Source organism: Gymnoscopelus braueri, assembly GCF_963280865.1.
Source record: "Gymnoscopelus braueri genome assembly, chromosome: 13".
Taxonomy (NCBI): domain Eukaryota; kingdom Metazoa; phylum Chordata; class Actinopteri; order Myctophiformes; family Myctophidae; genus Gymnoscopelus; species Gymnoscopelus braueri.
In genome coordinates this window covers 1,248,235-1,264,294 of record NC_137615.1, presented here as the reverse complement: position 1 = coordinate 1,264,294, position 16,060 = coordinate 1,248,235, and the positions used below count along the sequence as shown (strand labels likewise).

The window sequence follows — 16,060 nt, the reverse complement described above, 5'->3', positions numbered from 1 at the left end:
GTTTGAATAAATAAAAAATATCCCGCGCGAGTTCTCGCGAGACTCTGGGCTTCACGTAACCTTAAACGGCGGCTGGTCTCGCGAGATCACAGAGCCGTCAGTCAGAGGCAGAAGGGAGGAGTCTCCCCTCAATTACTTTACTTAATCGTACGGCGGTGCCGCGTGCAAACGCGAGCCGATCTACAAGTCCTCAATGCGTCGTTGATGAGGCTTGTAGATCAGCTGTGTCTGCCACACGACACCGTCATACAGCGAAGAATACATCCGCTGCCTGCCTGCCTGTAGTCTGGGAGGCTTCGGCTCAAAGCCTGAACAACAGGGGCGCGGCCACTGCTTTCTGATTCAAATCAACAGCCAATGAAGAAAAGGGGGCGGGATCCACATGCAGTGGGTGTTGCATGTAAATAGGAGCGACGGGAAGCAATTTCCCCTTGAGAAATTGCGGCCGCCATTGTTGTGTACTGCTGTTTGCCTCTCGTCTGACTTTTTAGACGAGTTGCACAGCTCTCAGACCGGTAAGAGGCGTGTCCGCTCAGATTCTGAGCGTAAGTTACATCCCGTCCACATATACCAGGGCTTTGGCCCAGAAGTCTCCTCGTCCCTCCCGTTTGGATGCGAGGGCTGGCGAAAACTTCTGGGAACTCAGATTAGCCTGCCTGTAACACAGACCTCACACTGACCGCAGACACACAGTTGTCTCGGGTTCGGGAGGTTTTTGACCTGCAGTGGCTCGGTATCAGACCCATTAACTCTCTGAGTGCCAAAAACGAGTTATCCCGAGTTTTTATTAAAAAAATATATATATATTATTATTATTATTATTATATTTTTTTGGAAAAGAATGTTCAGAACCCAAGATATCGTGATCCGAAGATTTGCTGCTCCATTCACTTGTTGTTTAACTTATTACTGAAAAGGGCTGTATCTCGGCTCCTTTTTTTAATTTTTTTATTGCTGGCACAGTATGAACATATGTTTTTATTTCATTGGCACTGAGAGAGTTAAGACCAGGAATGCATCTGTGTCATTTTCAGATTTCTTTGGGCTATTAAAAAAAACAGATCTACAAGCTCATAGAGCGGCACTCCATGCCGCGCTATGAGCTTGTAGATCTGCTATTAAAAATAATATACATTCCAAATTTGAATGGATGGAACCCACACAATGTTTAAAAAGCAATATTTTTGGCCAATTCTGTCAGCACTCTATCGTCACCACAGTGATGTGAAGGAGGAGGAGTCTATGTAGTTACACTTTTATATGTGTGGTATTAATGTCTATATTATAATATCATAGTAATGATTCTATGTTGTTATATGTGTGGTATTAATGTCTATATTATGATATCATAGTAATGATTCTATGTTGTTGTAGTTTAAATGTTTAGGTCTACGTAGCAGCCTTCTCCATCTCTGGCTCTGTGTGGTAGTAATATAAACGTTATATTTATTATATATGTGATGTTCTATCATATTTCAGGTCTACATGGCAGCCTTCTCCATCTCTGGCTACGCCTGGGCCACATGGAGATATCGCTACAAACCCTTCAACCCTGTTCTGGGAGAAACCTACGAGAACGTCCGAGACGACCGAGGGTTCCGCTTCGTCAGTGAACAGGTATACTAACCCCCCCCCCCCCACCATATACCCCCCATGAATTCATCTCCATGAATTCATCTCCATGAATTCATCTCCATGAATTCAAGGCTTCATTGGTCGTGTAATTGATAGAAAATAAGTAATGTTTTGGGTGAACTATCCCTTTAACAAAAGTAACCTTAGTCCATTTAAGAGTAACATCCTCTCCTTTATTCCAACAGTTGATTTAAAAAAAAGAAGCTATTTATGCAGACCAGTAATGTTGTACTTCTTATTACTGACAATGACAATAACACATCTAAAAGCCTGTCTGATCAGCATTAGGCCCAAATATCTACTGAACTGAATTCACTGCAAAACAGCAAATGATCTTCCCATAAATAACCCATTTAGACCGGGGAAGAATCTGTCTCATTTTTACATTTCTTTGGCTATTCAAAAATAGCAGATCTACGAGCTTGTAGATCTGCTATTTTTTTTTTAATCGTGGAAACTTTGAATATATGTTTTAAGACGAACATTTTTAACTCCGATCTGTGCTTCTGGGGGTCCCCGGAACAACATATTTTGACATGGGGGTCCGCGGCTAAATGCATATCATTTTGGGGGTCCTTGACATGGAAAAGTTTGAGAACCACTGATATTACCACAACATACTGTACGTTTTTCAGAAAACTGTTAGGATTTAGAAGATATTTGTAGAATCCCCCAGAAGCAAAGATTTGAGTTACAAATGTTTAAAAATATATATTCAAAGATTTGCACAAATCTACAAGCTCCCGCACTATGAGCTTATAGATCTGCTATTTTTGAATAGCTAAATAAATCTAAAAATGACCTTATATGGGTTAATAAATAATTGAAGGAATAAAAACAAAGTGCCTTCAGAACATAACAGCTTCTTTACATCCAAATAAACATCTTTTGACCACAGACATGGTGACCACTCTGTGACACTACTCGTTTTTTCTTTTGTCAGCTTCTTGTTGGCCAACGTAAACCACTATTTATTATTTGGTTCCTACTTGGAACCGGATCTCGATACCCAATACCTATGATCCTTAGATTATATACATTTGATGCATTACCTGCTGTTGTCCTTGCTTTACTGTAAATGGCTCTGGATTATGTCTGATAAATGCCTACATTGTAAATGATATTGTTCAGACTGATGGTTGTTGGTTTATCTGTGATCCTACTGAGGAACGACACCGTCTCTCTGCATTTACCTCCTTTATCCACCAGGGTAATCACTGGTTTTAACTGGTTTTAGTGGTTGTTTTATTGTGGTGTTGATGATAATGTGTTGTGTTGTTGTGTTAATTGTGTTGTTGTGTATGTGGTGTGTGTAGGTCTGTCATCATCCACCCATCTCTGCCTGTCACGCACAATCTGACAACTTCACCTTCTGGCAAGGTAACACGCACGTGCACACACACACACACACACACACTCACTCACTCACTCACTCACTCACTCACTCACTCACTCACTCACTCACTCACTCACTCACTCACTCACTCACTCACTCTCTTAAAGGGCAAGACCACTCTGGTAGAGGTTTGGGTTGTGTAGTTACCTTGCCATGATGTAACTCTAAATCTGGAGTTACATCATAAAAAATAAAAATAATTGCTCCATAATTCTAAATATGCTCCTCATTGACTGTGACGGTGAAACAGATCTCAAAGTCACTCTGTTAGCACATAAACAAACACAAACAAAGCGGATTCAGACAATATAGAACATCACCAAACCCACTATTGTTTGTTTTTAAATAAAAATGTTAACTTCCTGTTGATTTAGGCATTTGTATTAGGAAGAAAACCGGGAATGGATCTTTAAATAGTAAAATCAACAGGAATTTGACATTTTTTTATTTAAAACGGAAACCGTAGTGGGTTTGGTGATGTTCTATATTATATATATTATATATTATATATTTTTATTTAAAACGGAAACCGTAGTGGGTTTGGTGATGTTCTATATTGTTTGTGTTTGTTTACATGTTAAAAGAGTGACTTTGAGATCTGTTTTACCGTACAATGTAAGTACATGAGGAGAATATTTGGAATTATTAATTTCTAATCAATGGAGCAATTATTTTAGATTTCTTGTCCACCTTTAGAGTTACATCATGGCATCAAGGTAACTACACAACCCAAACCTCTACCACAGTGGTCTAGCCCTTTAATGCTTAATATGATATGCATCTAAAACATGAATACAGGTCTGACTGTGTGTGTGTGTGTGTGTGTGTGTGTGTGTGTGTGTGTGTGTCTACAGATCAGAGGTGGAAGCACAAGTTCTGGGGTAAATCAGTGGAGATCCTCTCTAGTAGTCAAGTCAACGTTACTCTACCCAAGTATGTGATTCTCTCTACTCTACACTATTAATATGTGTGTGTATACAGTATGTGACTCTCTCTACACTAAACTATTAATATGTGTGTGTATACAGTATGTGATTCTCTCTACTCTAAACTATTAATATGTGTGTATGTGTGTGTATACAGTATGTGACTCTCTCTACACTAAACTATTAATATGTGTGTGTATACAGTATGTGACTCTCTCTACTCTACACCTACCAACACTAAACTGTGTGTGTGTGTGTGTGTGTGTGTGTGTGTGTGTACAGTATGTGACTCTCTACTCTACACCTACCAACACTAAACTATGAATATGTGTGTGTGTGTACAGTATGAATATGTGTGTGTACATTATGAATATGTGTGTGTGTACAGTATACATTATATAGATATCGTTGCTGTCAGGTAGAAACCTTGTATGTAATAAATATATATATATATTATTATTATGTCTGTCTGATGGACGAGGCATTACTTTTATTTGCTTTAGTTTTTAAATGTTTTAAAATGTTTGTGATGATGTAACCATAGAGACAGCCTGTGGTCTGATGATCTGACACGCTATGTGTGTTATCACCTGTTTGGAATGACACACACACACACACACACACACACACACACACACACACACACACACACACACACACACACACACACACACACACACACACACAGAGTACAGTACGTGGGGTGAAACCAGAGGAACCACATTCCTCTGTCCTTTAGTCACCAGGTATTAATCAGGTCACATGATCTATGTACTGTCTGTGGAAGCTTTGGAACATTCATCTTTAATTAGCTTTAATTCATCTTTAATTAGCTTTAATTAGCTCTGTTCATCTTTAATTCATCTTTAATTAACTCTGTTCTGTTTTTACTGACTCAAATCCAGCCTTATATTGTGCCAATCAGAGACATGGTCACTGAGCTATGTTTAGTGTTAAGCACTGTGTTACACTGTGTTACACTGTGTTACACTGTGTAACACAGTGTAACACAGTGCTTAACACAGTGCTTAACACAGTGTAACACAGTGCTTAACACAGTGTAACACAGTGTAACACAGTGCTTAACACAGTGCTTAACACAGTGCTTAACACAGTGTAACACAGTGCTTAACACAGTGTAACACAGTGTAACACAGTGTTTAACACAGTGCTTAACACAGTGTAACACAGTGTAACACAGTGTTACACTGATGTAGTGTTAAGCACTGTGTAACACTGCTGTAGTGTTACACTGTGTAACACTGTGTAACACTGTGTAACGCTACGAGGGTCTTGAGGTGGACTGACCAGTCACTCCTTAAGGTCCCAGCAACAAAGCTGAAGACCAGGGGAGATAGATCATTTTCCTTCATAGCGCCCACACTGTGCTACGAGCTTCCACCCCATGTTAGAGCGTCTCAAACCCTGCCTGTGTTTCAATCGCTTTGGAAAACAGACTGAGAGTTACTGTTTCCACCGGGCATTATGTCTATAAGTTGTCCTGTTTATTGCCTTGTTTTGCTCTTGGTATTTTAGTATATTGTTACTGAGTGTTAATGGTTCAGCACTGTTGTTCTAAATGTGCTCTATAAATAAAGTGGTTTGGATTGGAACAAGGCAGTGACCTGTGTGTGTGTGTGTGTGTGTGTGTGTGTGTGTGTGTGTGTGTAGATACGGGGACCACTATGAGTGGAACAAGGCGGTGACCTGCATCCACAACGTGCTGAGTCAGCAGCGTTGGTTGGAACACTATGGAGAAGTGATCATCACCAACAACAAGAGTGATGCCTGTACCTGCAAGATCACCTTCGTCAAGGTACACACACACACACACACACACACACACACACACACACACACACTTATCAACCCATTAAGACCGGGAAAGCAATTTCTTTGGCTATTCAAAAATAGCAGATCTGCAAGCTCATAGCACGGCTATGAGCCGTGCTATGAGCTTCCTGATCTGCTATTTCTGCAACAAACAAAAAAAAGAGATCTAGAGCCAGTAGGTACAACGTTACGTCCTCCAGTGACAACACAGAAATATGTGGGGAGGAATTAATTGGCATAACGACTAAATTGGGAAAATAAAAATGCAGTGAAATAAAATGATAAATGTGTTTTCGTCACTTTTATGTTTTATAACTTTCGTTGTGTAGTCTCCTTAGGTTCATTGTGTATTTGATGTGTTAACATTGTGTATTGTTGTGTATACTTGTGTATTGTTGTGTAGTCTCCTTAGGTTCATTGTGTAGACATTGTGTTAATATTGTGTATTGTTGTGTATACTTGTGTATTGTTGTGTAGTCTCCTTAGGTTCATTGTGTATTTGATGTGTAGACATTGTGTTAATATTGTGTATTGTTGTGTACACGTTGTGTATTGTTGTGTAGTCTCCTTAGGTTCATTGTGTATTTGATGTGTAGACATTGTGTTAATATTGTGTATTGTTGTGTACACGTTGTGTATTGTTGTGTAGTCTCCTTAGGTTCATTGTGTATTTGATGTGTAGACATTGTGTTAATATTGTGTATTGTTGTGTAGTCTCGGTACTGGAGCTCAGACTGCAGTAAGAACGAGGTTCAAGGTGTGGTCCTGGACCGCAGTGGAGACGTGGTCCATCGCTTCGGAGGTCTGTGGCACGAGGGCATCTTCTGTGACACGCTGCCCGTCGGACAAACCATCTGGAAACCTAGTGAGTACACTACACTACCCACAATGCATCTGGACACCTAGTGAGTACACTACACTACCCACAATGCATCTGGACACCTAGTTAGTACACTACACTATCCACAATGCATCTGGACACCTAGTGAGTACACTACACTACCCACAATGCATCTGGACACCTAGTGAGTACACTACACTACCCACAATGCATCTAGACACCTAGTGAGTACACTATACTACCCACAATGCATCTGGACACCTAGTGAGTACACTACACTACCCACAATGCATCTGGAAACCTAGTGAGTACACTACACTACCCACAATGCATCTGGACACCTAGTGAGTACACTACACTACCCACAATGCATCTGGACACCTAGTGACTACCATAGATATATATAAAGGCTAGATGACTCACCCGCGCTGCTGGCCAATGGAGTACGACGTTGCCACATGGCGGCCATCTTGCGACGGTCATTCATAACATTATGTCTATGGTGCATGTACTATTGAAATAACCATAGCGTGCTCAATTTTCATCCGATTTTCAAAGGGTTTGGTGTGTTGTAAACACCAAAGATGTAGTTATGATACTGCATACTTAATGTTATAAAAATAAAAAAAACGTGATCATGCACCATAGACATAATGTTATGAATGACTGTCGCAAGATGGCCGCGGTTGAGCTACGCTTGCGACGCCCCCTTGAGCCATCTAGCCTTTATATATATCTATGGTGAGTACACTACACTACCCACAATGCCATCTAGCCTTTATATATATCTATGGTGAGTACACTACACTACCCACAATGCCATCTAGCCTTTATATATATCTATGGTGAGTACACTACACTACCCACAATGCCATCTAGCCTTTATATATATCTATGGTGAGTACACTACACTACCCACAATGCCATCTAGCCTTTATATATATCTATGGTGAGTACACTACACTACCCACAATGCCATCTAGCCTTTATATATATCTATGGTGAGTACACTACACTACCCACAATGCCATCTAGCCTTTATATATATCTATGGTGAGTACACTCCAAGAGGGAAATAGCAAGAGTCGCATTCTCCGGTTTACTTCCCGTTTCTGCGTGACGTAGGTGGACGCCTTTTTAGGAGACAGGAAGCAGCTTGGAGTCTATTGATTCCAATGGAAGAGTGAACGTGAACACAGCTTCTGAACCATTCTTTAGCTCCATGGTCACTGAACTAAATATTGGACCCAATCGTCACAAGACACAAAATATGTACAAGTTTTTCATACTATAATGGCTTTTTTTTGTGACACAAATGAGGAGAAAATCAACTTTGTTATCGACTTTTCTCTATCCCAGCAACAGTGCTATTGGGTCCATCTGCAGTCTGACGGACGAGACATAGAGGGCTCTGTCCCTTATATTATGTTATTATTATTATATTAGATTTTAACTCTATGCTCTGTCCCCATAAAGATGCTCTAAAAACTGATAAACTGAAATTCTGAATATAGTATGTGAAATCATATTGACATTAAAACATAAATACAATGTGTGATTGTGTTCCAATGCTCAATATCATTCTCCATTATTAAATGTCTGGGTTGATGGGTATGATTTGGGAATCATGACATTTTGTTAAGCATTCATGCTAAACACACTATAGTCTATAGTGGTAAAATATATACCTTATAAATAAAAGGCCCTGTTACAATGTTGAGCAGAAACAGGAGTACATCAACATAAGACTGAATAATACGTGTGAGTTTGTGGGGGGGGTTTTATGGGTTTTTTAAAAAGCATCTTTGCCAATAACAGAGCTCTTTCAAACATGTAAAGCATTTATTTTCTTTAATGAAGAAAATACACAAATACATATTATCCATATGATGTTGTCAGCCAGGGAGAGGGGAGGGGGAGGGAGGGGGAGGAGCAAACCACGCCTACTTAGGAGAGCATTTGTAGGATTTGTGTACTACTTCGCCTCTAGTGGCTCCAATGGAGAATGTGTATCTTGCTAAATTAACAATCTTTGCTAATACTAACTAACTGTGATGTCACTTCCTGTACAGATGTGCAGCCAGACGACGGACACCACTACTACGGTTTCGGTCGTTATGCCAGAGAGAACAACGAGCTGACAGCCGAGCTGGACTCTCTGCTGCCCCCTACTGACACACGCTACAGACCTGACCAGAGGCATGCACACACACACACACACACACACACACACACACACACACACACACACACACACACACACACACACACACACACACACACACACACACACACACACACACACACACACACTGACAGTGCTGTCAAACAAGTCTAATTTTATACAGTATGTAGTGGGGGTCTCTCTGTTTAGGGGTCTCTCTGTTTAGAGGTCTCTCTGCTTAGAGGTCTCTCTGTTTAGAGGTCTCTCTGTTTAGGGGTCTCTCTGTTTAGAGGTCTCTCTGTTTAGGGGTCTCTCTGTTTAGAGGTCTCTCTGCTTAGAGGTCTCTCTGTTTAGGGGTCTCTCTGTTTAGGGGTCTCTCTGTTTAGAGGTCTCTCTGCTTAGAGGTCTCTCTGTTTAGAGGTCTCTCTGTTTAGGGGTCTCTCTGTTTAGGGGTCTCTCTGTTTAGGGGTCTCTCTGTTTAGGGGTCTCTCTGTTTAGAGGTCTCTCTGCTTAGAGGTCTCTCTGTTTAGGGGTCTCTCTGCTTAGAGGTCTCTCTGTTTAGGGGTCTCTCTGTTTAGGGGTCTCTCTGCTTAGAGGTCTCTCTGTTTAGGGGTCTCTCTGTTTAGGGGTCTCTCTGTTTAGAGGTCTCTCTGTTTAGGGGTCTCTCTGTTTAGGGGTCTCTCTGCTTAGAGGTCTCTCTGTTTAGAGGTCTCTCTGTTTAGAGGTCTCTCTGTTTAGGGGTCTCTCTGTTTAGAGGTCTCTCTGTTTAGGGGTCTCTCTGTTTAGAGGTCTCTCTGTTTAGGGGTCTCTCTGTTTAGAGGTCTCTCTGTTTAGGGGTCTCTCTGTTTAGGGGTCTCTCTGTTTAGGGGTCTCTCTGTTTAGAGGTCTCTCTGTTTAGAGGTCTCTCTGTTTAGGGGTCTCTCTGTTTAGAGGTCTCTCTGTTTAGGGGTCTCTCTGTTTAGGGGTCTCTCTGTTTAGAGGTCTCTCTGTTTAGGGGTCTCTCTGCTTAGGGGTCTCTCTGTTTAGGGGTCTCTCTGCTTAGGGGTCTCTCTGCTTAGGGGTCTCTCTGTTTAGAGGTCTCTCTGCTTAGAGGTCTCTCTGTTTAGGGGTCTCTCTGTTTAGGGGTCTCTCTGTTTAGGGGTCTCTCTGTTTAGAGGTCTCTCTGTTTAGGGGTCTCTCTGTTTAGAGGTCTCTCTGTTTAGAGGTCTCTCTGTTTAGGGGTCTCTCTGCTTAGGGGTCTCTCTGTTTAGAGGTCTCTCTGCTTAGGGGTCTCTCTGTTTAGGGGTCTCTCTGTTTAGGGGTCTCTCTGTTTAGAGGTCTCTCTGCTTAGGGGTCTCTCTGTTTAGAGGTCTCTCTGCTTAGGGGTCTCTCTGTTTAGGGGTCTCTCTGTTTAGGGGTCTCTCTCTGTTTAGGGGTCTCTAGGGGTCCTTGGCCTGAGAAAGGTTGAAGACCCTCTGGTGTAGATGAAGATGGACTTGTACTATGATGTCATGTGATCACACCACTGATGATGTCACTATGATGTCATGTGATCACACCACTGGTCATGTGACGTCTGTCCTCTATGTGGGTCAGGTCATAGACATAGAAACCTAGACGCCTCATTGGCCGCTGCTGTTCACTGGAGCGACCTGTATCACGGCCGCCATATTAGAGAAGGCAAGCTTCCTGACAGCTGGCCAATCACAGCTTCCTGACAGCTGGCCAATCACAGCTTCCTGACAGCTGGCCAATCACAGCTTCCTGACAGCTGGCCAATCACAGCGTGTCTTTTCCCAATCTAGTTGTATAAAAATCCCGGAAAGTCCCGGAAAAGACGCACTGTGATTGGCCAGTTGTCTCGAGGCTTACTGTAAGTGTCTGTATCTTGGGGGCCATTTTGGAGGCAATTGCCTCCAAAATGGCCCCCGAGATACAGACGCCTCAGAGCCAGAGGAGGCTCTATGGTCAGAACCCTGGTTATGACCTGTGACCGTTGACCTTTGACCTGTGACCGTTGACCTTTGTGTAACATTAACGCTGCCTGGTTCTGACCTTTTGACCTTTGCGTTGCAGACTGCTGGAGGAGGGCAAGGTGGAGGAGGGGGATAAAAAGAAGGATGAGGTGGAGGAGAAGCAGAGAGAGAGGAGGAAGGAGATGGCCAAGACAGGAGAGGAACACACCCCTCGCTTCTTCAGGTAAACACATGACATCATCACTAGGTCCCAATGACATCATCACTAGGTGCCAGTGACATCATCACTAGGTCCCAATGACATCATCACTAGGTGCCATGCAGATACCCGGGGGGGGGGGGGACAGATAGAAGGCTACAGCAGCAAGCGTTTCAGTTCACATTTAGAGCACTTACAGTGCAAATGAGCCATATGAATATTTTTGAGCATTTTAAAGCAATCAATCCGTTGAGAGAATTACATTCTGATGGCAGGCGGCTTATTTTAATCCATCCAAGTGTGTTCATTGTTTGGACCAGCGTCATGATGGCTTGGATTTCCTCTAAAACGGGCCGGATTTCAAAATAAGAGCGCCCCGTAATATAATTAGTCAACACTGGTTTTATCTTTTAAGTCTACTTACAGGAAGGAGGTAGACTAACTTAGATGTAGGTGACAGACCATGATAACCCTTCCTGCGCCCCTGGATTAGGCATCACTGCAGATCACATATTGTTGCCTTGATTGATTTTGATTGAATACTTTATTAGCAGTTTGCCAAAAAAAAGCACAGGAAAGTACAGTTCAATACAAGGTCTGCTAAGACTATTTTAAACCCAAGAAAAGCAATGGCGTGTTTCCATTGGGGTCCTTTGTACTCAATTCATCGAAATGAATGACCTTAATGACTCTAAAAGATGTGGCCAGCCAGCCAGCCAGGGGTGTAATCATTCACATTGAAGAAGAGGGGGGACCAAAGCTGTTATAATGGAAGCAGTAGCAGTTGTAGTGTAGTTGTAGTGTAGTTTCCAAAATCCGTACCTGGCTTACCGATAACAAACTGTCACTACACCTTGGGAAAACTGAATCCATTCTCTTTGGGACCAAACATTCCCTCAGTAAGATGAAGGTTAATGACTTCAAGGTCAAAGTCGATGACACAATCATCTCTAGCAAAGAAGAGATTACCTATTTGGGATGTATTCTTGACAAATACCTGACAGGTGAAAGCATGGCAACAAAGGTGGTCAAAGGAGTAAACCAGAGAACCAGATTTATGGGCAGAGTTTCCCCTTTTGTCAACCCTCAGGCCCTCAGGACCCTCTCAGGGGCCCTGATTCAGCCCCTTTATGACTATGCTAGCTCCTCTTGGTACTCCAACACCTCAGTGTCACTGAAGACTAAGCTTCAAACCTCCCAAAACAAACTGATTCGACTACTTCTCGGACTGGGGCCCATGACCCACCTCTCTCCCACTCACTTTGCCAGCCTAGGCTGGCTCAGGGTGGAAGACAGGGTTAAACAACTAAAAATGGGACTGGTCTTCAAAATTGTAAATGCAGATTTGCCCGAAATGCCCCCTATACCCGCATATCTGTATAAATACCTCCAAAAAGTTAGTGACACCCACAGTCACGAAACTAGAGGGAGCGTAAACAACAATCTGGTACCACCCACCCATAAAACAAACATGGGCAAATTCTCCTTCTACACCACGGCCACCGAGGTATGGAATAGTCTAACCCCATCCCTCAAAAAATGCAGTTCGTTGGGCTCATTCAAAACAGCCCTAAAAACTCATCTTTCTGGAGGCCATAAGAGGAGGTAGTACCAGTTTCCCTGTAGACATATGACCCCCCTCCCCCTTTTTTTTGTATATACTATTTTATTTTTCATGATGCTTTTTTTGTACATAGTGGTATTTTTTTCTCTGTTTATGTTGATTTGAACTGTTTGGTTGCTACTATATATGTCTATGAAATTAATACCAAGGACCCCAACGGAAACAAGTCTGCAAGGACTTTTTTGGTCGCACCTTTTAGACAAAAGTATTATAAATGTAACTGTGTTGTTTTACATTCTTTTGCCTAATAAAAATGTCAATCAATCAATCAGTGTGTAATTTAGTGTCTAAAAGCCTTCCCGTTTGTTTGTGTGTTCGTATCTCAGTAAAGAGCTGGATGCGGCGGGGCGTGAGGTGTGGCTCACCAACGGAACTTACTGGAAGCTGCGTGAAGAACCAGGATTCGCCAACACCGAGAACCTGGACCTGTGGTAGAACACAACACCTAGCATGATGCTAAACACCTAGCGTGATGCTAAACACCTAGCGTGATGCTAAACACCTAGCGTGATGCTAAAGCTAACTTATACTCTATCCATTCCAATGCGCCATAATGCGTTATCTGTATGTAAGATCTTATCTTTTTTACTCGACAAGCGAAGCGTCATGATGTATAAATTATGATTACGGCTCAAGTAGCGCGGTCAGGTCCTGTGTGGGGGGGTTCTCATTAGCATAACTTATAATTGTATATTAAATCTTTGTAAGGAATTTTAAAGGGAATATTTTTGGGGAAAGAAAAAAAAAATCTTTAGGTAAAACTAGTTTTTGTTAATTTAAGTCAGTTTTTTTTGTGCTGAATTATGTAAATCTACCTAAGCTGTCTACTGTCTAGTTTAAAGGCATAGTATGTAGCTTTTCCCTGTGTTTACATAACAAAACAACAAATACATGTTTAACCAATCAATGTGTTTCTGCAGGTAAACACCAGCACACTGTAGTGTCTGATAACTGCTGGTGTAGAGTTTGTTTTGTTTTGTCATTTAAACAGAGGACAAAGTCACACACTATGCCTTTAACGATGCAATCATACACATTTGGAGCGCGACACTGTCGCGTGACTAAGCATTACTTAGGCAAGGTTGTTAGAATTTAAAAAAGCAGAATGAAGAGTCCTTGTGGACCAATGAGAGAGCAGAATGAACCTCTGAGTCCTTGTGGACCAATGAGAGAGCAGAATGAACCTCTGAGTCCTTGTGGACCAATGAGAGGTGAGATGCAAGCAGAGAGTTATTATGAAGACCAGCAGGGGTCACTGTTGGTCTGACATGATCTCTAAAATCAATCTAACAGCATTATTTAAGGGAATTCTTCACCCAAAACATGACTTATTTTCTATGGATTAACCCCTTGATGTATATGAGTCTCCATCATGAATACATATAACTAGTAATGCTTTGCCTTGAATACATGGAGATGTTTTAGTTTTTTGTCGCATTCCTGAGACAATAATCCAATATTTGACAAATTGAAGTTAATAGGAAACCAACCTTAACCAGAATAATACTATATTTAAAATATGTTGGTCTTTGCATTGCGTTGGTCTCCTACCGTAGCAGCGTCAGCAAATAAAGAATTAGTGTCTCAGGAATGCAACAAAACAATCTCCATGAATTCAAGGCTTCATGGGGTGAGAAATTGATAGAAAATAAGACTTTTTTTTGGGGGGGTGAACTACTCCTTTAATCGTTACGTCTATACGTCTATGCATCTATGATTTAGATGGTTCTCAAAGTGAGGTCCAGCGACCCTCGGGGTTCCAAAAGCACCCTGAACCGGTCTGTAACTCATTTGGTCGTCTCTCACCAGTTGTTGTGGATCCTTGGAAATGAAAACGTTTGAGAACCGCTGATTTTTAAATCAAACCTGGCAACCCTCCCAAAATATGTTCTATGTTCTTTTTTTTAATGTATTTACTTTACGGTTTAATGAAATGTAGTGATTTAATGTACCATGTCATATAACTGTTTCTGTTCTGTTACCAAACCTCTGAGGTTCTGTTACCAAACCTCTGAGGTTCTGTTACCAAACCTCTGAGGTTCTGTTCTGTTACCAAACCTCTGAGGTTCTGTTCTGTTACCAAACCTCTGAGGGTCTGTTCTGTTACCAAACCTCTGAGGTTCTGTTCTGTTACCAAACCTCTGAGGTTCTGTTCTGTTACCAAACCTCTGAGGGTCTGTTCTGTTACCAAACCTCTGAGGGTCTGTTCTGTTACCAAACCTCTGAGGGTCTGTTCTGTTACCAAACCTCTGAGGTTCTGTTCTGTTACCAAACCTCTGAGGTTCTGTTCTGTTACCAAACCTCTGAGGTTCTGTTCTGTTACCAAACCTCTGAGGGTCTGTTCTGTTACCAAACCTCTAAGGGTCTGTTCTGTTACCAAACCTCTGAGGTTCTGTTCTGTTACCAAACCTCTGAGGTTCTGAGGGTCGGATGTCTTTAGATTGTTTATGAGTTGTTGAGGATCCAGGTGGGTGGGGTCACTCTTTCTTATTGGTTCATCTGTTTATCAACAGATCTTAATGGTTAATACGTAATCACCTGGTTTTATTGTTCCATACGTGTGTGTGTGTGTGTGTGTGTGTTCCATACGTGTGTGCGTTGATTTAAGTCGGTGTGCAATTTAATTTCCTCCGACCTGATTGGTCGATACTTTCGATCGCAGCGGTAACAGAACGATGCGTGGCCCGCCCCTCTTCTTCCACTTCCTGTGTAGAGTTTTTGCTAAACGTACTCTGGAAGGATTTTAATAGTTTAATACTCGATGATGAGATGAAATATTGTCTTTGATAAAAACATATTGTTGTATAACCAGTAAAATGACATTTTTTTCTTTATTTTTGTTCTGATTTGGTTTTTGTTTTGAATAAATGGAGAAATAAACACAAAGTGTTTCCTGCTCTTTGTTCTGCTTCCTCCTTGTTCCCACCTGACTGCCTGTTCGTCTCTGTGACCTTTGACCTCAAACACTTGGCACAGAAAATACTAAGTTTGTATACTGTACGTTCAGGGCTCTTCAGCCCAGGGACCCCTTAGCTGAGAGAGAGATGAAGCAGGGACCCCTTAGCTGAGAGAGAGATGAAGCAGGGACCCCTTAGCTGAGAGACAGATGAAGCAGGGACCCCTTAGCTGAGAGACAGATGAAGCAGGGACCCCTTAGCTGAGAGAGAGATGAAGCAGGGACCCCTTAGCTGAGAGACAGATGAAGCAGGGACCCTCCACTACATAAGGTATAGCATTGTGTTGCAGATGAAACTTGTTGGTAGAGGTGTTTGACAGTGTTTTGGTTTTCCAGTTCATTATTACATCATCATTGGTTCACACTCTAACCACTAGGCTAGTGGTTCTCAACCTTTTCAGGTCGTGACCCCGCAAAAGGCATAATTGAACTGGGGAACCCCCAGATAAATATTGTGAAAATAGCAGATCTACAAGCTCACAACGTCTTTCATTGCGAGGCGTTGTGAGCTTGTAGATCGGCTATTTTTAA

The 16,060-nt window shown here is 41.9% G+C and overlaps 1 protein-coding gene across 7 annotated transcripts in view; it reads left to right on the top strand.

Moving 5' to 3' along the window:
• Positions 1 to 15,469, top strand: part of LOC308098963 (oxysterol-binding protein-related protein 7-like) — a 55,597-nt gene extending 40,128 nt beyond the window's left edge. For 4 of the 7 annotated variants that reach the window (XM_080447441.1, XM_080447444.1, XM_080447440.1 and 1 more), the window contains 8 exons: positions 1,480 to 1,617; positions 2,952 to 3,015; positions 3,886 to 3,964; positions 5,629 to 5,773; positions 6,505 to 6,655; positions 8,704 to 8,830; positions 10,851 to 10,973; positions 12,900 to 15,469. In XM_080447441.1, coding sequence (XP_080303567.1) covers positions 1,480 to 1,617; positions 2,952 to 3,015; positions 3,886 to 3,964; positions 5,629 to 5,773; positions 6,505 to 6,655; positions 8,704 to 8,830; positions 10,851 to 10,973; positions 12,900 to 13,008 — 936 coding nt within the window. In that variant the 3' untranslated portion in view covers positions 13,009 to 15,469. Of the gene's footprint in view, positions 1 to 1,479; positions 1,618 to 2,951; positions 3,016 to 3,885; positions 3,965 to 5,628; positions 5,774 to 6,504; positions 6,656 to 6,913; positions 6,936 to 8,703; positions 8,831 to 10,850; positions 10,974 to 12,899 lie in introns of all 7 variants that reach the window. The other 3 variants (XR_013934338.1, XR_013934339.1, XM_080447443.1) reach the window with 3 other exon arrangements.
• Positions 15,470 to 16,060: the final 591 nt, after the last annotated feature.